We start from the raw sequence: 19,875 nt of genomic DNA, 5'->3' as shown, positions 1-19,875 counted from the left end.
GTAATTCTTACTGACCAGAGTGTGGACCTGATCCTGCCCCTCTGTGTGGTTAGAGGGGAGGGAACATCAGCACCAGGACTCTGAGCCAGGGAGGGCTCTCAGCCTGCTCAGGCAGATGTTGGCACTGTTGGCTCCAAGGCGTGGGTGACACCAGGGGTTTGGGAGGGATGATTCACCTGAACAGGCCAGGGGCTCTGGCTCCCCTGGGAGTAAATTCCCTCTTGTTTGAGGTTTATGCAAGTACATCACACACCTGGCACTAGGATCCCACCCCCAGGATCCAGGCTCTTGGATGCTCTGAAGCTGGAGGTAAATGAAGCTCAGACCTTTTCTCCTATGCCTAACTCCTGCCTTGGCGTGTCCTGGTGTTTGGCTTCCAGGTGTTTTCCCTGCACAGTGGGGAGGGAATGACAAAATCAGCACCAAACCTCCCTCTGTGGTTCTGCTGGGCTGGGGTGTTCTGGCTGCTGACAGTGAAATTCAGTAAATCTGAGTGAGAAGCAAAATCTGAGCCTTTAACTGGTCAGAGCCTGAGGGAAAGTTCTTGTTACCTGTGTTTGCATGTGCTCTTGCACCTCTTTAATTAAAAGGACTACAAAATAGAATAAATTACATGTGCATTTTTATTAGACAAACTCCAGAAAGTGAAGAGAGACGAACAGTCATGGGACATATTTTATATACAAAATCCGGCCAAACAAATTGCTGAGCTGGAGCAAGCGAGCTGCAAATTTAACCCAGTGAGACTCAGGTTCTAGAGCTGAGCCCAACAGAATGCATGCAAGACAACACAGCTGAGAAAGAGTTCCTAATGTAAGGCTCCTGTGGGACAGGACTTGGGGTGCAGGTGGCCCTGGCTGTGCTCACCCCGCCACACTCCAGTAAAGGACCAGTTTTGTGTTTTATGGTAGGTGGCGGTGACTGGAGGGAGAATTTTAGCTCCTGTAACTTCTTCTGGTGGAGGAGCTGGAGACAAACTTCATGCTGGAGCTGCTGCCAGCTCCGAGGGTGGTGCTGCTCACCCCGGGGACGCTCCCACAGTTGAAGCTGTTCCCCAAATTGCACATCCCCCCTCCCATACTGAGGTTGCTGCCTCCTCCGTATCCTGTTCCCACTGTTGTTCTGGTGACAGCTGCAAGGAGGAGAAGGAAATGTGTCAGTATGTCCAGGCATTGTTTTCTTGGTGTAGAGACACAGGAATGTTTAAATAAGGTAATTCTTATATTTTTGACTTACAGATATTCACTGGGACCCCATCTCCAGCCAGCCTGTTCAGGGATGGAACACAAGGAAGAGGATTAGAAGTCTGTTGATATCTGGGGGGGGTGGTTGGGGCAATGGGAGGGAAACAGTAAGATACATTTCCCAGAGGCCTTTGGGGAGAAAAATAAAATCACAGCAAAATTCATGCATTTTTGTTATTTCCATTATCTGGGAAAATCTCCCCACTCTGTGCCCCCTGTTTAGCATTCTGGAAACGCTGAGCTTCTCCTGTGCCATCCCGAGCCCTAGGGCTGGATGTTTCCCACCCACCTGCACTCCTCGCCCTCCAGCAGCTTCCTGTAGGTCGCGATCTCAATGTCCAGGGCCAGCTTGACGTTCATGAGCTCCTGGTACTCCCGGAGCTGCCGGGCCAGGTCAGCCTTGGCCTGTTGCAGAGCATCCTCCAGCTCGGCCAGTTTGGCCCTGGCGTCCTTGAGGGTCAGCTCCCCACGCTCCTCGGCGTCAGCAATGGCCGCTTTCAGGTTTGCACACTATGGAACACAAAGCTCTGCTCAAAGTCCTCATCCCAGACCCAGGTTTTTCTTTACCTGCCCTGCAATCACAAGGTTTTATCCCAGCACCATCAACTCCACCAGTTTTAGTGACAGTTTTCTTTCTGAATGAACCTGAGCAGAGCTGCTCAGGTTGCTCTAACCTTTTACTTCCTCTTTCTTGCAAGTCTGGGGGTAAATTGGTTAAAAGTGGGGTTTGCTGCCCTTTACCTGTTTTTTCACGCTGTCAATCTCAGATCGGAGCCGCTGGACGTGGCGGTTGAGCTCCGAGATCTCCTGCTTTGTGTTCCGGAGGTCGTCCCCATGCCTGCCAGCCGTGGCCTGCAGCTCCTCGTACTGTCACAGAGAGGAACAATCAATCAAAGGAAAATCCACCATTTTTGGAGTTACCAGGAGCCTGGAGAATCTCTCCTCCAGCCCACATCAACAGCTGGGAAGGTTTTCTTGGAAGAGTTGGTCTTTGTCTGTTCCAGACAAGATATGAAGATAAGAGAATGGAAACCCCAGATCCTTCACCTTGGTCTGGTACCAGGACTCGGCCTCGGCGCGGCTGCGGTTGGCGATGTCCTCGTACTGCGCCTTGACCTCAGAGATGATGCTGTCCAGGTCCAGGTTCCGGTTGTTGTCCATGGTGAGGACCACAGAGGTGTCAGAGATCTGGGTCTGCATCTGGGACAGCTCCTGCAAAGAGTACAGGGAATGAGATAATCCCCTTGGGAGATGCCTTTTCACCCTTCCAGGTGAGCTGCAGACCTGGGTGAGGCTGTTACAGATTGTTATCTGAGCAGCTCAGGTGTTGGTGCAACTCAGCTGAGGGGAAGGATTTAGCATCTCCTGGAGGGAGAGAAGTCTTAACTGAGGGCCAGGATGTTTGGGAGCTGCTTGTACTCACTGCTTCGTAAAGCGCTCTCAGGAAATTAATTTCTTCACTCAGCGCATCTGCCCTGGCTTGGAGTTCCACCTTGTTCATGTAGGAAGCATCTACATCCTGGGGGATGAGAGATTCTTGGGTGGTTTACACCCCTATCAGTAAATCAGGAACAAGCATTGTGATAACAGTAGAGGGAAGAAACCATAATCAAAGCAAAGGGATTGGAATTGTAATGGGTGGATTTGTGCCTGAATGGGTGATCAGAACTCTACAATGAGCCATCCCACAGTGCCCTGGAATTTGCTCTCACCTTCTTGAGCGTCACAAATTCGTTCTCTGCAATGGTCCTTCTGTTGATCTCATCTTCATACCTAAAGGAGGATGGCACAGGGAATTTTTGTTTGTGCAGGTAACAGAAAAATTTGAGTTTGCTGGAATTAATTTCCTTCAGAGCATTTTGCATACAATGCTCTTTTCCGTCAATGAGACACCAGGAGCTGAACCAGTTAAAACAAGTACATCAAAACAATTCTAACAAATCCATTACTTTTTACTTATTTTTGGCCATTAGTCATCCTCCTTTTGCTGTTTTAAGCAAATGAAATGTGCTGCTCTGAAACTTTCAGACCTACTGTGTAATTTTTCCCTCTCAGTAGGTAATTTAGTTAATAAGTCTTTGATCATGCTCCAAATTATTCCCTAAATGTTGGCGTACTTGGATCTGTTACTCCGTTACTGAGAAAATTTCTCTTTGAGAAAATGTCATTGCTGAGAATTCCAGGATCCCAGACTCTCCTGGATCCCCCAGCTGGTTTAAGGATGTTGAGAGGAGAAAGGCTGCACCTGCACAGGTGAGTAGAGCATTAGCTCAAGACTTACTTCTTCTTGAAGTCCTCGACCAAGTACTGGGTGTTGACGAGTTCTCCCTCCAGCCTCCCCTTGTCACTCAGCAAGGAGTTCAGCTGCACCCGCAGGTTGTTGATGTAGGTCTCGAAAAGTGGCTCCAGGTTGTTCCTCACTGTTTTCATTCCCTGCTCCTGCAGCAAACTCCACTTGGTTTCCAGGACTTTGTTTTGTTGCTCAAGGAATCGGACCTGCAAGGAGAAATATCCTGAAGGGGCTTGGAAAGAACAGAGACTGGGGAGAATTTCCCTGCAAATGAGAGGGTCTCAGAACTGGCTGAGAGGGCAAAATGCTCCTTCCAGCTGGTTTTCAGAGCATTGTTGGGAGATTTGACTGCAGGCACCCTGTTCAGTGTTAGAAACTCTGGAACAACCCTTGATTTTCTGGCTTCTCATTCATTGTTTAAATTGAGATCAGGTACCAGGATTTTGTGTGAAAAATGTGAGCAAAATCAAATAAGGAGCAAAGCAGGACTTACTCTTTAATTAAAATAACATTGTTAAGGTGCTGCTTCTCCTTCCCTTCTGTAGAGCTCCCCTACCCCACTAAATGTCCAAAATATTGCAGCATGTTCTTTGAAACCACAGAGGAGCAGCTTGACCAGAGCAGGAGCTGAGCAGATGTTCTTGTGCATCAGTGAAATGTGGTGGACAGACAGATTTGAATCAGATTTTGATATTTTGAACTAAAAATCCAAACATTTTGGTGACAGATTTAAATGCCTTTGAGAGAATTCAAACATTGAGAAACTGCTTCTCCCTTGTGCCAATTTCTTGGTCATTTTAGGTGGGTTTCTAGAATTCATTTGATCATCTACAAAGCTGTTCCCAAGGCTCTGAAATGCTCAGCCTAAAGTCTCCAGAAGGGTGAGATTCTCCTCTGGAGATTTCTTTCCCCACTGCCTGTGAGATGTGGGAGCAGCAAATGAGGAGGAACTCAAACACTGGATGATTAATTCATGGCAACCGCTATGGAACAGGTGCCATTCCCTGGAGCTTCCAGGGCATCTTCCAGTCTTATTTCTCAGTTCTATTCCTCCTTGATCAGCTTTTGTCCTCATCAAGCAGAAAAGAGTCCCTGTCAAAAAAATCAGATATTTAGGAAAGCTCAGATCTCACCTTGTCAATGAAGGAGGCGAATTTGTTGTTGAGGGTTTTGATTTGTTCCTTCTCCTCTTTTCGGATCCTTTGGATGTTAGGGTCAATCTCCAAGTTGAGTGGTTTCAGAAGGCTCTGATTGATGGAGACTTCATGGATGCCCCCAGCAGGGAATCCAGGGCCACCCCCAAAGGCCCCATATCCATAGCCAAGGTTGGCTGGAACACCAAAGCCGCCCCCGTACACACTCCCGGCGCCACCACCAAACCCTGCCGAGCCATAGAAGCTGCCACCCCTTCCAGCCACAGAGATCTTCTTGCAACCACCAACGTTGTAGAGGCTTTTGCTTCCAAAGCCCCCCCCGACCCTGGCAAACCCACTGCCAGCATTGCAGCTGCCCAGGCGGGTGACGGAGCAGGAGCTGAAGCTGGTCCGGCACGTGTTGGGGACCATGGCCGAAGCAGCGCTGAAGCCACTTCTCCCCCTCTGAATCCTCACGGTGGACTGGCGAGACATTGCTGGGGCTTTTTGGATTGGGGTGGATGCTGCAGCTAGAATAAAGGAGCAAAGGTGCTGGCCTGGAGCAAGGAGTAGGAGGGAAAGGAGAAAGGTGAACCTGTGCTCTGCAAGGACTGGGGAGAGCCCTTTTATGCATGTATGAGCCTGGGATGGGTTGGATGAGGTGGATCATCTTTCTGATGAATTAGGCTTGGCACGTCCAACAGCATTCTGGAGAGTGAACTCACTCTGCACACACGCCCTGCTGAAATAATACAGCCCAGGTTCTCAGCAACAGGGAATTGTTTGGGAATAACTGTCGCCGGTGTTTGTAGACAGCCAGACTCGTCCCCATTTCAGAGCTGGAAAGTGCCAATGAGTCATGCTGGGCACTGGCAGCAAAACACCGCTCAAGTGCCTATCACTCAACACCTCTGTCATTGGAAAACTTCATCCCTCAGGATTGCTTTCGCCCCTTTTGTTCACAAGCAGTGCTTGGGAAAGTTTCAATCCTTGTGCTTTAGGAGTGGGACCGGTGCCAGTTCCACAGCCAGCCCTGTGGTCAACTGTTTTATCCTGGAGTTTTGGGATTCTTTGTAATAAGGTTCTTGTGAAATTTGCCCAGAGAGGTTGTGGACTCCCCATCCCTGGAAGTGTCCAAGGCTGGGTCAGATGGTATTTGGAGCAACCTGGTCTATGGAAGGTGTCCCTGTCCATGGGACTAGATGATCTTTAAGGTCCCTTCCCATCCAAACCATCCTCTGATTCCATGGACCACATGGAGCCGCCACAGAAATCAGCAGAGTTTTGCTCCCATCCCTGAAAGGATCAGGTCTCTCTGGAAATCCTGCTGGAAATCCAGCTTCTCAAGGCTTATTCCACTATCTTTAAAAATATAATTACGTGAATAAAAATGGAATATTTTGACAAGATCTTTATGTTCCTGTGTGGATTTTGACAGCTGCCACTGAGCTCTGTCACAAACACGTGCTGCCACCTCGGGATTGGACTTTATTTTAGCAGGATGAAAACAAACAAGCAAACAACTCAGAAATATATACATAGGAGGAAAGATTGTGGGAATGGGAACTGCCTTGACCCCACTGGCTCTGTGGAAATGGAGTGCTCCAGGGCTGTTCCCAATGCACACTTAATAAACACAGTGTCATTTCCCAAGGATTTAACCAGCTCTTTCAGCACATCTGGAAGTGTGATCCTGCCTGCTGAAATCCACTGAAAAGCACTGAAATCCACTGAAAATCCACTGAAAGGATTCCCTCTGCCCTAGGACACTCTAGGATATCCTGGGTCTTTCCCACCACAGGTACCAGCACAGCCCTTTGCATTTAACAGGTGGTTTGAGTAAAAATAAAAGGTTAAAATGTAAAAAAATAATTAATTTTGAGGGACAAAAAGTGCTTGTGGTGTTTTGTGTTGTTCAGGAAAACAGGATTTGTATATAATTTTATTTATACAAAAGGCTGAAATTGTAAATGGATACCCCTGAGCAGCTTTCCCTTGTGCTGGCTGCAGGCCAGAGCAGCTGCTGCTGCAGCACAGGAAGAATGGAATAATGAGGTATCAATGGAATAATGAAAAATCACCGTGGTGAGGGCAGTTGTGCTTTCATCTGCCCCTGTCTGATGACGTATCCAAGTGCAGGAAACTCCCAGAAATTTTTTGTGTCTCCGTTGTTTCCCAGTTGTCTGAGAGGTGTTGTTTGCAGTGGAGGTTTTAAATTCAATATTAGGGTTTGTCAGATTGGTTTTGTGTTTATTGCCAGACTGAGATTTTATTGCAAGGAAGGGCTGAATCCTGCAGGTTTTGCACAGTGAGGCCATGTCACTGGGTCTGACTCTGCACCCCTGAGAGCTGGAGGCAAACAGATTGGAAGCAAAGTCTGTGTCCAAAGGGCATTTTTGAAAGGATTATTGATCAGTCTGGGGGCTTTGCCCACCAACAAACAGATATCAGGACTTGAGGTCATGAGATTCATTCCCACATGCTGGATTCCAGTCCCAGGCAGAAAGATTTCCAGCTGAAAGAGGGGAAAATTAGGTTGGATATTGAGAAGAAATTCCTCCCTGTGAGGGTGGCCAGGGAGTGTCCAAGGCCAGGCTGGAGCAAGCTGGGACAGTGGAAGGTGTCCCTGCCCATGGCAGAGGTGGGATGGGCTTTAAAGTCCCTTCCCACCCAAACCACCCCATGACCGTAAGACATTCAAGACTAGCTGGAAGTTGCCAGCCCATGGTTCCTTTGGGAATACTCTCTCAGCTCTCTCCATCTCCCCTAGCTCTGAGTACCTGAAAGGAGTTTTATTCTAATTTTCCCAGTGGAGGTCAGCACCAAAGGGCAGATCCTCCCTCCCCAGGGAGATACACAACTTGGGGAGTCCGTGTGTGCAGAGCAAAGCTCCCCCAGTTCTCCCAGTGGGATGTGTCAGTGCTTTCCTTTTTCCCCTCAGGCTCCCTTTCCCTCTGAAACTTGTCTTTTTTTGGCTAAGGAATCCACCAAGTGCGTTGGAGCCCATGGTTAATAACAGTAGTAATAATGCAACTCCTCCAAGCAACTAAGAAGGAATTAATTTCTTTCCATTCCATGTTCTGCCAGGGTGGAGGTGATGTGGTCGTCACTCATCTGGAAGGAATTTCAGAGGTAATTACAAAAGGCAGAACTGGGAGCACAAGGAGCTGTAGCTACAGGTTTGGGGTATGGGCTGATGGACAGGGGGGTCCCCACCCTGCTCTGTTGATGAAACACAGAGTTTCCAGGTAGCTCCTGGGGATGTGTCTCCCATGCAGCTCCAGACATGGAATGGATTTGCTGCTCTGGTGCAGGGACCTCCTGATACAGAGGTTCCAGAGGATGGTGCTGGAGCTCGCCCACTGCTTGGGAGCTTTGTCTCCTGATCCCACCTCAGGAGCTGTGTCTGAGCAGGTCCCTCTGGGCCAGAGTCCCTCTGGTGTGAGAGAGGCTGGGCAGGCTCTGGAGCTCCCTTCCCTCCCCCTCCTCATTTCCTTCCACCAGGATGAGCAGTTGCTGCAAGCCCAGAGCGAGAGGCAGAAGAACATTTACAAATGCTGTAAACCTGGGAGTAAAGTCTTGGCTGAATTTGCATCTGGCACCATGCTGCTGTCAAGGTAAAAACTTCTCCTTTGAGATTAGGGAGTTCTGCCTCTGTCAGGGCAATAAATGCAACTCCAGCCCCTTTAGTGAGAAATCTGAGCCATTTTCCTGTGGTTTAGTGAGCAGGGATATCTCCAACAGCTTTTCATCACCTCCTCTCCATCCATCTACTCCACTGCTCCTGTCCAGAATCCACCTCAGAATCCTTCATCTGATGAAACTTCTCTGGCTGAAATTTTTGGATGTTCCTCTCTGTGTTTTGTTTGCAAAAATAACCATATTTGTAAAACAAGAGCATGTCAAAGTACCTTGCATTGGTTCACCTGTACTACCTAATCTCAGTTTAATTATCAGCAAAGTCAAGGCTGTAATTTAGGTTAATTTCTTAAATTAAAGCCTTTGGGTTAAACTTGGTCTTCCAAGCTAAATTCAAACCCGACTCATTTCAGGCGTAATTTACTATTTCATTCCATGTTAATGAAGACCAGCAAGACTGAGATTTTTCCACAAGGGTCCACTGAACTCAGAGCATCCCTGTGCTGTGGGGCCGGGCCCTTGTGAGACCTCCTGGGTGGGAGGCGAGTGTCCATGAATCCCATTTCCCGAAGGGATGAATTAGGATGAGCTCCTCAGAACTTTTCCCATAGGTGTTGCCCTGTGCTGGGTCCTTTGAGCCTGTTCCCAGCAGTATCTGGAGGCCAGTCAGCTCCAACTCCTGGGTGACTTTGAAGTGTAGGTGTGACCTCCTTTCCCCAGATAATTGTTTTCTGTGCCAGCACGGAGATTCTGGGTGCACTCCAGGCTTTGCAAAGAACTTCAGCTCCATCACTGCTGCCTGGCACACGCCTGGGAGGGCTTGTTCTCCTTGGGGTCTGCTGCATCTTGAAGGACACTCAGATTTTTGGATGGGTCTGGTACCTCCTTTATCCTGTTCTGGTGCCTGGCTAGTGGCCCCTGAAGGAACCTGGATCCTCCACATCTCCTTGTAATGCCTTTGGAGAGTCTCCTGCTCTGAGCTGGGCTGCTGGGGCTGTGACCCCACATGAAAACATGAACTCCAAAGACTGATGGTGGTCACAGGGTATTTATCCTATCCCATCCTTTCTCCTGTCCCTGGGGCACATCTTTTCTCTCAGTAAAGAACACAGAGCCCTTGAAATGGTGTTGCTGAGGAGTTCCACAGTTTTGGCAAGCTCTGTGCACATTCCATGTCCCTCAGCTCCATCCTGCTCCTGGCTTGGTTTTTCTTTTGAAGATCCACAGTGCTGGTGTGGAGTTTAATTTCTCCCTTTTAAAACAAACCTGGATCAGCACAAGGAGCTGGGAAGATAAACAAGGATTATCCATGTGTCCTGTAAAGTGGATCCAATCACAGGGCAGTGATTACAGGGGCCTAGTATTTATTTACCACTCTGCTGCCCCAAGAGATTGGTTCCATTCCTGACATCCAACTGCTTTGGGCAGCAGGATATAACTGAACAGATGGCAGCTGGGAATATTGTTCCACTCTGGATTTGCTTGCACCTTGTGTTGCCTTCCCTGCAGGCATTTCGTGTCTTGTTTAATTTACAGCCTCTGCAAATAAACAATTTGCAAATTAAAATAATTTTCTTTGATGGAAATTCTGCTTTTGAGTCAAAAAAGCTGCAAAGTTTCATTTTGGAATTGTTAAGGGGAGTTGGTTCAGTGTTTTGGGACAGGATCATTCCCATAGGAAACGTTGAAATTAAATGTTGGGTTTCAGAAAATGTATCACCTGATGTTTTGGTGGCAGCTAAAATCACGTGTCACATTTGACTTGAGTGTGTCGAATTTTTCAGGTCTCTGCAAATCAGGAGAATGGAAGTTGAATACAGCATTTTGCATCTGCTCTGCAAATTCACAAGGGAGATGTGCCAGGATGGGCTCTTAGAACAGTCCACTGGAAACAGAAAACACTCAGAGCTGCTCAGGGCTTCATTGGCTGCATCCTCACCCTCAGCATGCAGGAGACAGACCCAGCACTGGCTCACGGAGGCTCAGGAGCTGTCCTGGTGCCATGGGGATGGGTAAGGATTTGGCAAAGATGTTTTGTGGAGGCCTCATTGGTGGTGGACCCATGTGTTGATGTGGCCAATGGTCCAACGTGGGTTAAAAATCAGGAACCATCAGATTTGACATTTTCAATTATAAAACCCAACAAATTGGGCTGCCTCCAACCACCACCTCAGCTCTGGGAGCTTGTCCCCATTCCCTCAAATCAGTCTAAGGAACAAGGCCAGATGCTTGAAAAGTGGGTAAAACTCTTCAGTTCATGGAGCCCAACCATTCACCCACCATAAAACCTCCTCTGGTGCAAATGGGCTGCCCCAGCTTTCCCAAGACATTGTTCCGTGGCCCTTCCCAGCTGCTGGAGTGGAGCCTAGGGATGTTCATCCCACCATAGGACCATTGGGCGGGACCATCCCTTTCCCTGCTCTGGGTCCCCACCTGCTGGAGATGCTTGGCTGGCTTGGCCAGGACTCTCACACCTGCACCAGGTGATGGATGAGGGTGTCCCATTGGTGTGGGACCTTGGAGGCTTTTCCCAGGGAAGCTGCTCTGAAATGTTTCATGAGGGGCTTTTCCTGGCAGACACAGTTGACAGCCCCTCTCCTCTCCACCCCTGGCTGGAGCTTGCAGGGATTGAGTGATGGGTTGATGGGCACTGACCATCTCCTTTTGAGACCAGCATTCCCAAAGGGCTGTGGGTCCTTCCTCATCTGCCCCCCTTCTGCCCTGTCTCTTTCCTTGCCCAAGGTTCTTGTCCTGCCATGGGGGCTGGATTCCCACCTTGCCTGGTGCTGCCCCATTCCTGCCGGGATCCCCACCTGACACTGGCAGGAAGTGGGATCAGGAGATGCCTGTGGAGCCACAGGAGGGAGCCCAGGGCTAGTATGAGATCTCGGCTGAAAGCCCCCAGCCAGGCAGGTCATGGAAACCTCCTGGGTGGCTGGGAGGGAATTGGGAAACTGAAGAGCTGTGGGCACCCTGGCAGACCTTGGGTTCACTCCAAATGAACCTGAGGCCCTGGAACTGCCCTTGCAGAGGAGCCGCCAAGATGTTTCACGGGATGTTTGCACATCCCAGAGAAACTTCAGTGTGCAAACGCTGTATGTGCAGATTTTGGGTGCCTTGCCCTGTGCCTGCCCCTGCAGCTGCTCTTCCCAATCAGGGCAATGCCCACCTGCTCCAAGCCCTTCCTGCTGTGTGCCAGTCTCACTGTGTCCTTGCCATAGTGCTCATGCCAGAGGTGGGCACCTCTGATGTACAATTTACTACTGCTTGTACAAACTAATGGCTGAACCATTCCCTGCATGAGCCAGCCCATGAATCCCAAATAAACCCTTGGGAATCATCTTCATTTTCCACACTTCCCTGCACTTCCTTCCTCCTGCAGTGACAGGCAGAAGGGCAACTTTTCAGTTAACCACTGCAGAGGACTTCATCCAGCTTTTGGCTCTGTTCTGAGGCAGCTTTTCCTTCCTTTGCCTCAGTTTTCCATCCACAGAATCATGGAATGGTTTGGGTTGGAAAGGACCTTAAAGCCCATTCAGCTCCACCCACATGCCATGGGCAGGGGCACCTCCCATAGACCAGGTTGCTCATCTCACCCTCCTTTCCATTTGCCCCAACTTGTCCCAGAGCCCAAGTCCTAAAACAGAATTTTGTTTCCTCAAGGAGTCGATCCTGTCTGAGGAACTGCCCTCAGGGTGTCCCCAGTGCAGCAGGGACACGGCACAGACCAACACCCACAGCAGGAGGAGGGAAGAAAAGTCAAAACCCAGCAGAGTTTAAAAATGACAAATGCTCTTTTATTGGACCTTACAGTAGGTTAGGCAGGGAAGTGAGGAGGCTGCAGCCACGAGGGCGAGTAGTTAGAAATCTTATACACACAAAGCAAAAACCTTTCCCACAAGTGCCGGAGAAAACAGAAGGGGCTGGAAGAAACCTTGAATTGCAGACAAAACCTTTGGAGGTTGTAACGTGTTGAGGAGCAGAGGCTTTTAGAGCCTCTTGGAGGTGTTTTCACTGCTGAGGACCTGGGACTGTGGTTGCACAGGGCTGTGATTCACCCTTGGAACGGAATGAATAAAATGGTTGTGCCTGTTCCATAGTGCTTCCATTTCCCTTTGAACGCCGGACTTTGAGGAGAGACCAAGGGCTTGCTGACAGAGGGGCACCACGGGGTCCATGTCCAGCCAGTGACCTGTTACAACCTGTGCTTCAGCCAAAGGTGCTCCAGATTCTCACGGAGGGGTCCTGGGCCCCCCCGCTGCCCCAGAGGTGAAGGACGGAGGAAGGAGAGGCTCTAGCGCAGCTATTTTACACCATGATCTGCAGGGCAGGAGGCTGGAATTGCCTACAGCCGTGTGCTTGCCAGCCTTATCTGATGGTCTTTTTGCTGGTGGTGGTCTTGGAAACGATCCTGACACTTCCTCCCGTGCTGGAGCTGATGCCGCGGCTGCTCCCAGAGCTGAAGGAGCTGCCTCCGCCGTAGCTGAGCCCCCCGCCGAAGCCTCCGCTGCCGCCTCCGAAGCCTCCGCTGCCCCCGAAGCCGCCGCTGCCGCCTCCAAAGCCGCTGCTGCTCATGGTGTAGCTGCTGCTGCCGCCGCCCATGCCCAGGCAGCTCCCGCCGCCGTAGCCCATCCCGCTGGAGCTGCTGACCACAGCTGGAAGGAAGCAGGAACAGCCGTGTGAGGGGACAGCTGGACTCCCGAGGGGGGGAGATCTGCTGTGTCACCCCCTTGGGGAGGGATGGGTGGGAAGAGGAGGAAGGGAGGCAGATACAGAGGTGGAAGGATGGGGATATGAAGAGGTGGAAGGGAGTTAATACTCACAGACACTAACAGCTCCGACTCCTTCTCCAGCAAGCCTGTTGGGAAAAGGGAAAGTGAGCAATAATGCCAATCTGTGGGACCATCTAATTAGGAGTATGGCCTTCAGTAGAGTCGGTGTGTCTGTGTTACAGTGAAAGGTGACAGTGCTCATTTTTATCAGTATCAGGTACCAAGAGATGGAGAAACAAAACTTTCCCTACAAAGTTCACAATTTCAACCATCTCTCTGTCTGCCCTGGTGCTTTAATCCCTTGGGAAGAGCTGTTTGACCCCAAAGAGATGGTCCCTGATCAGCATACAGCAGGTCCACATGTCCTCACCTGCTCTCCTCGCCCTCCAGCAGCTTCCTGTAGGTCGCGATCTCGATGTCCAGGGCCAGCTTGACATTCATGAGCTCCTGGTATTCCCGGAGCTGCCGGGCCAGGTCAGCCTTGGCTTTCTGCAGGGCATCCTCCAGCTCAGTCAGCTTGGCCTTGGCATCCTTGAGGGCCAGCTCCCCGCGCTCCTCAGCCTCAGCAATGGCTGCTTGGAGGTTGGCACACTGGGAGTGGGGAGAACAGGCAGTTGTTTCATTTGGGCTCCCTAAACCACTCTCTCTGTTGCTGGGGGGTTGTGGACAGTGGCTGGTGGCCCCCAGGATGGCATTGAGGGCTCCTGATGGGACCTGGCTCTTCCTGCTGAGCCTGACCACCATCACCTCACACCCACCTCCTCCTGCTCTGCAGGACCATTCCTCTCCTACCTGTTTCTTCACACTGTCAATCTCATTCCGCAGCCTCTGGACCATCCGGTTGATCTCTGAAATCTCAATCTTGGTGTTCCTCAGGTCATCCCCATGTCTCCCAGCAGAGACCTGGAGCTCCTCGTACTGGTGCAGGGAAAGGAGGAGAGCACTGGTGAGCACTCAGGGCTCAGGGAAGGGTGAGGGGATTTCAGGGGACAAAGTGCAGGTCTGGATGAGGATTAAGAGGACAAGATTCCTCTGAAATCTGCTCATGGAATAATGGCACTTGCCCTTAACTCTCAATATCTGCTGGGAAGGCAGTGCCTCATGGCACAGGGGACCTAGATGTTGTCACCTACAAGAACCTGGAAGGGGAAGTGTTTAAGGCCAGTTCTGCCAGTGACTCTGTGAGCCCATAGTCAAAACTTTTGAGCATCTCATCCCTGTCTTCCCTCAGACAATGGGAAATAATTTCTGATCATTTCTGACCACAGAAATCAGTCTGTTACCCTGTTTACCCACCTTGTTCTGGTACCAAGCCTCGGCCTCGGCGCGGCTGCGGTTGGCGATGTCCTCATACTGTGCCTTGACCTCGGCGATGATGCTGTTGAGGTCCAGGTTCCGGTTGTTGTCCATGGACAGCACCACCGAGGTGTCAGACACTTGCTGCTGCATCTGGGACAGCTCCTGCAGAAGATGCAAAAAATGAAGTTAATGGTCTGGTGTCCATGGTGGAAACCACAGAGATGAGGTAATTTGGGAGTCCTCCCCGCAAAGATGTTTTCTTGCATTTCCCCTGCTCTGTCTCCATTTTGTAACTTATTTCTGCAATATCATTTCCAAAAGGCTGGGACCACCTTCTCTTCTGGTTCTGTAGAGCCCTGAGTGTGGGATCCATGGGGCAGGAGCTGGGGGATGCTCTCCAGGAACCACTCACCGCCTCATACAGAGCTCTCAGGAAGTTGATTTCCTCTGCCAGTGCATCGGCCTTGCCCTGGAGCTCAACCTTGTTCATGTAGGCACCATCTACGTCCTAAAGAGAAGATACCAATGGTTTCTGATGAAACCAGAACACAAAGGGGCTTCAGGACACCAATGGGACCGTGTGTGCTTCAACGTCTGTTATTCATATAATCATGGAATCATGGAATGATTTGGGTTGGAAGGGACCTGAAAGCTCATCCAATTCCCACCCCTGCCATGGGCAGAGACACCTTCCACAGACCACCCTGCCTTGGACTCTTCCAAGCATGGGGCAGCCACAGCTTCCTTGGGCAACCTGTGCCACTACCAGCAGTTCCTTAGGCTCATTTTTATGTCCCTGTGATCAAGGTATTTTTTAAAAATAATGTTGGACATTGATTGTGAGCCAGAACCTGGTTCTTGGGCAGAAGGCAAAGCTCTGACTCACAAGGATGTGACCAGAGACTGAGTTGAGCTGAGCCACAAGAGACCAGAAAACAGGGCAGCTCTGTTGGCACAGAGAAGGTTGTGCCCATTCCTGGCCTCAGGAGGACCCAACCCAGGATATGCTGATCTCCCAGCCTGACCCAGCCATGAGGGTGCAGGACCCCAACTCCCACCAAGTCTTGCTTGAACTCTGCAAGGTGAGTTAATTCCATTTCCTGGCCCATAATTCCCAACCCAGTCACCTTCTTGAGAACCACGAACTCGTTCTCAGCACCTGTGCGCCGGTTGATTTCATCTTCATATCTGCCGGGATAAAAGAGTGAGGTGGGTTGGATGGAATGAAGAGGTGGGAGCACCCCATTCCCAAATCATCAGCTGTGGTTCATGGATATATTCCCTACTCCCACATGTTTATCCAGAGCAGACGTAGAGCAAATATTACTGTCTTTGAACTGTGGGACTCCATGGTGTGAGTAGTCCCAGTTAAATTAATATATTTTAATCACTGCCCATAAAGTCAAGCTCATACATAAATGTGCAGATTCAGAGCCTGTTTTGGCAGGAAGCAGAGCAACCATTCCTGGTGACCTTCGCTCCAAGCAAAGTTATGCAAAAGACTTTCAACAAAGCTGCACTGCAATGCCTACAAATGTATAATAGAGCAATCATTTGGTATTTGATATTATAATAATGCTAATGGCTCTGAAGAACTCACTGCAGCATTTAATTAAAACAAAAAATGGCATGGTTGTGCAAGAGGGGATCATTACAGCTCTGACAGTGGTTCTGTGGAACTTTCTATGGCTCTGAGCAACATTCTCTCATCAGATAATCAGGGCGGGGCTTGGCTGTAAAGTAGACAAAACATGCAGGCTATTGAGGCAAAACCTGGCTTTCAAAGGCAGATTTGTGCCAGTCCTCTCACCAATATTGGCAGAGTTTTCCCTGCAGCCGGATCTCTTAGTGGACAAGGGAAGAGGTGGGAATAAGCCAGTGGACTGGGAACAAACTCTAGATGTAAAATAAAATGCATTCTCTTTTCCAAGAGGTAGCTCTGAAATCGAGACTGTAGAATTGATCATTTGGGGCGTAACCAGTATTTCCAAAAATCCTAGAACACATTTTAAGACCTCAAAAGCACTCAAAACCACACCAGCAGCTCTGCCAGTCCTTCCTGTTGGATCTAAGTGTTGTCTTCCCAGTTCCCCTCCCAAAAAATCTGTCTCTTCCCATGCTTAACTACCTAATAGTAACATATTCCAGCCCTGCAGGGTGATTCTCAAATTTGCAGCCAGGACTGGTTGAAGAAGGGACATGTGGTTCTCAGCCAAATAAAAGTCAATGGCCTCACCTAAAAATCCCCCCCAAAAATCCCCTCCAGGCAGCAGGTGCTGACTGGTGTCCTGAGAATGATTAATCCCCCTTGCACTGGATCCCAGCAGGGGGTTAATGCCCTCCCCAAGGAAATCTTCCAGGTGATGCGAGCTGAGTGAGCCTGAGCACTCCCAGGTCACCTGAGACCTCTAGAAAGGCTGGTAGTTCCTTCACAGAATGGGAAATGGGGGATTTTGGAGCTGGAAGTTTATTGGCTACATTTCATTCTGGTTTTGCCTGTCTATTATCCTCACAATTTACTAGATTTCTGTCTCCTGGTGTATTACTTCAGGAGACTCTAGTGATCAGACTGTGACCTCTGCTGAGCTGGAGCACAGTTCCCCAGGAATTCTGTGCTAAACACTGACCTTGCCTGTGATAAATGTAAAGTAACACGGGGTAATTCTGGGAACACCTTTTATGCTGGGAAGAGGAACCCGAGTCAAACACCGAGTGTGCACCAGCAGGAATGAGCACCAGCCCAGATTTTCCTGGCTGGGACGACTTATGCTGAAGAGCGGGGTCCCTTACTTGTTCTTGAAGTCTTCCACCATGTCCTGCATGCTCCGGAGCTCGGAGTCCAGCCGGCCCCTCTCTCCCACCAGACTGTCGAGCTGCCGCCGGAGGTTGTTGATGTAGGCTTCGAAAATGGGCTCCAGGGACTTCCTGGTGACAGTGTGACCCTGCTCTTGGAGGAGGGTCCACTTGGTCTCCAGCACCTTGTTCTGCTGCTCCAAAAAGCGCACCTGGGGAGAAACAAAACCAGGGACATATGTGGAAAAACCTCACAACTGCCAGGAAAAAGTGGGATCAACAACAGAAAAGGTCCAGAGCTGTTGGGACAATCAGAAGGGAATTATTAGGTGTGTCCCAGTTTAGGGCATTGGATTCTTAAAAGTATTAGAAGCTTCTGGAGATGTTTAGCAAGACTTTTTCAGGAGTTTTAATCAGGCCAAACACCCGTACTTGCAAGTTTAATGTTTCTCCCCCCAGTAGATGTTCAGCCCACCTTACTGGTTTAAACTGGTCATATCCCATTAAGAAGAGGAGAAGAGTCATCCACCCCAGGATTGTTTTTATAGGGAAGATAGAGAATTACTTTGTCAATAATATAAAGGTGCTGAAAAACTCATCCTTGCTAAGAGGAAACATAAAACAGTTCTTAGTTTTCAGCCAAGCCCACGTTGTTTGTCGGCTGGGATCAGTTCAGGCAAGTCCCTAAATCCAAATGAAGTTTCTTCCTGAAGGTTTTTTCCGGAGGCAACTGATAGCATGTGTGGCTTGATGGTTCAAACCAAACTCTCACCTTGTCAATGAAAGAGGCAAATTTGTTGTTGAGGGTCTTGATCTGCTCCCTCTCCTGTGTTCGCACTTTCTGGATTTCCGGATCGATATCCAGCTTGAGGGGTGCCAGGAGGCTCTGGTTGACAGTCACTTCGTGGATGCCACCAGGTGGGCAAACAGGGAACCCGGGGCCACCTCGGCCACCCAGCCCAAATCCACTTCCCAGCCCGTAGCCACCACCACCACCGGCTCCTCCTAAGCCAAAGCCAGCGCCTGCTCCTCCACCATAGCCAAGACTGAAGCCGTATCCACCCCCGGCTCCGCTCCGTAGACCTCCACCAACCGAGCTGTAGGAAATTCTTTTGCTTCCACCCAAGTTATAGAGACTTCTGCTGCCGAAGCCACCACCAGCTCCAAAGCCTCCTCCACCTCCAGCTCTTCCTCCTCCAACTCTGGAGACAGAGACAGAGCTAAAACTGCTTCTGGTCCCACCACCTCCTACAATAGCAGAGCCTGAGCTAAAGCCCCTCATGCCCCCTCCAGTAGATGATCTGAAAGAGATGCGGCTCATGGCTGGTTCACTTGGGAAGACAAAGAGTAGGAGAGAGGAAAAGAAAAAAAGGCTGTGCAGCAGGAAAAGAGCAGAGGGCAATGGAGACAGAAACCCCTGTAATGGGAGAGCTTGGGAGCCTCCTCTTTTATCTGCTTGGAAAACTTGGCACGGGAATTCAGAACTTGACGTGCCTTGCAGCAACTTGCCTTGTCAAACACACCTCGGCTACGGCGAGGCGCTGAAAAATGCATTGTTTGCAGGCAGGAAAGTAACGGCGACAGGGAGCTCCCCCCTCCACCAAAGCCGCCGCTCTGAGTCATGGAATTAGCATTGAATGGGACGAGGTCTGCACTCAGGGCAGGATGCAACATGATTCCCGAGACCCTGGGAGCCGCTTTCCCTCAGGCAAGACAAGGATTTGCTCGCTTGAGCAAAGCGAAGATTTTGCAAGTCGCATTTTCAGGTTTAACACGTTGCATAGGCAAAAATAAATAGGGGCTTTTCCAAGGTTTCCAGCTCTGCAACTGGCCATGTGTGTCCTGTTGTTGGCTTGGGAAAGTTGGCTCTGAAGGTGGTTTTAATGATCACTGCTGACATTGTGCTTTTTTTTTTTACATTCAAGTTTGATTTATTTTTTTTCTGGATCTAAATGGTCATGGGCTTGAGGAGATGAGGTGAGTGGAAATTGTGTCATGGCAGTATTCCCTGGGATCTTACAAAAAATCATCTCCCCTCATTCCAGGGGCAACCAAGGAATTAGTTAACACGATTTTGAAAGACAGCAAGTAAATGCTTTTTCCAAAATCACATCAAAATAGATTAAATAGTACTTTCCTTAATATAGACTTATAAAATACTACTAAAAAGCTGCTCGAAATTATTGTGGTTCTATAGTACCTCCTTGTCAGGCTCAGGGTTCAAAAGCTCTATCTGAAGTGGTATTTTTATCACTTTTTCTGCCTCCCTCCACCCCCTCCTTATATTTATCCAACAGTTTCCACGTCATTGCTGGCTCTAAAAGATGTTCTGTGGAGGGGAATTCACCCACTTTCCTTCCCGGCCCCTCCTTCACTCCACTGAGATCACACAGTTGGAAAAACTTTCTAAAATAGCTTTTGCCTCTTGATGTTGCTTATGGGTGAACCCTTGTGCAGGAGTTTCAACCCACACAATGAGTCTTGGTTGTGTAAAGGCTTGAGAGCCAGGGATCCTTCTCTTGTGTCCATGAAGAGCTGGACATGAGATAGAGGAGAAGAAATCCCCTCATTCCCACTCAAAATACCTCCCCAAACACTTTCATGAACTGGATTCTGCCCACTGGCCAAGGTTGCCCACCTTGGCCAGGTGAAGTAATAGTGAAAGACAGAGAGATGAGACCCTGAGCAGCTCAACCAAAAAAAAA

The 19,875-nt window shown here is 49.5% G+C and overlaps 2 protein-coding genes and 1 long non-coding RNA gene across 3 annotated transcripts; 1 reads left to right on the top strand and 2 right to left on the bottom strand.

Moving 5' to 3' along the window:
• Nucleotides 1-605: 605 nt before the first annotated feature.
• LOC103823865 (keratin, type II cytoskeletal 6A-like) lies at nt 606-5,302 on the bottom strand. Its single transcript, XM_009099031.4, has 9 exons — nt 4,668-5,302; nt 3,526-3,740; nt 2,957-3,017; nt 2,668-2,763; nt 2,292-2,456; nt 1,986-2,111; nt 1,534-1,754; nt 1,237-1,268; nt 606-1,132 (listed from the first exon to the last, which is right to left on the bottom strand). Exons 1-9 carry the CDS (start codon nt 5,160-5,162, stop codon nt 936-938), a joined length of 1,608 nt encoding a protein of 535 aa, XP_009097279.1. The 5' UTR covers nt 5,163-5,302; the 3' UTR covers nt 606-935.
• On the top strand, nt 3,417-10,503 carry LOC127060562 (uncharacterized). Its single transcript, XR_007779775.1, has 4 exons — nt 3,417-3,497; nt 7,755-7,799; nt 8,172-8,284; nt 10,091-10,503. It is a non-coding gene; the product is annotated as an uncharacterized LOC127060562 (long non-coding RNA).
• A 1,578-nt stretch (nt 10,504-12,081) lies between these two features.
• LOC103823866 (keratin, type II cytoskeletal 5-like) lies at nt 12,082-18,625 on the bottom strand. The gene is made up of 9 exons (XM_009099034.4): nt 17,943-18,625; nt 17,168-17,382; nt 15,505-15,565; nt 14,790-14,885; nt 14,375-14,539; nt 13,871-13,996; nt 13,449-13,669; nt 13,130-13,164; nt 12,082-12,961 (listed from the first exon to the last, which is right to left on the bottom strand). The coding sequence occupies exons 1-9, from the start codon at nt 18,489-18,491 to the stop codon at nt 12,675-12,677; spliced, it is 1,755 nt and encodes a 584-aa protein (XP_009097282.1). The 5' UTR covers nt 18,492-18,625; the 3' UTR covers nt 12,082-12,674.
• Between the last annotated feature and the right edge of the window lie 1,250 nt (nt 18,626-19,875).

The sequence above is a fragment of the Serinus canaria genome, chromosome 25 (assembly GCF_022539315.1).
Source record: "Serinus canaria isolate serCan28SL12 chromosome 25, serCan2020, whole genome shotgun sequence".
NCBI classification, from domain to species: Eukaryota; Metazoa; Chordata; class Aves; order Passeriformes; family Fringillidae; genus Serinus; species Serinus canaria.
This window is presented reverse-complemented; position numbering and strand designations above follow the sequence as displayed.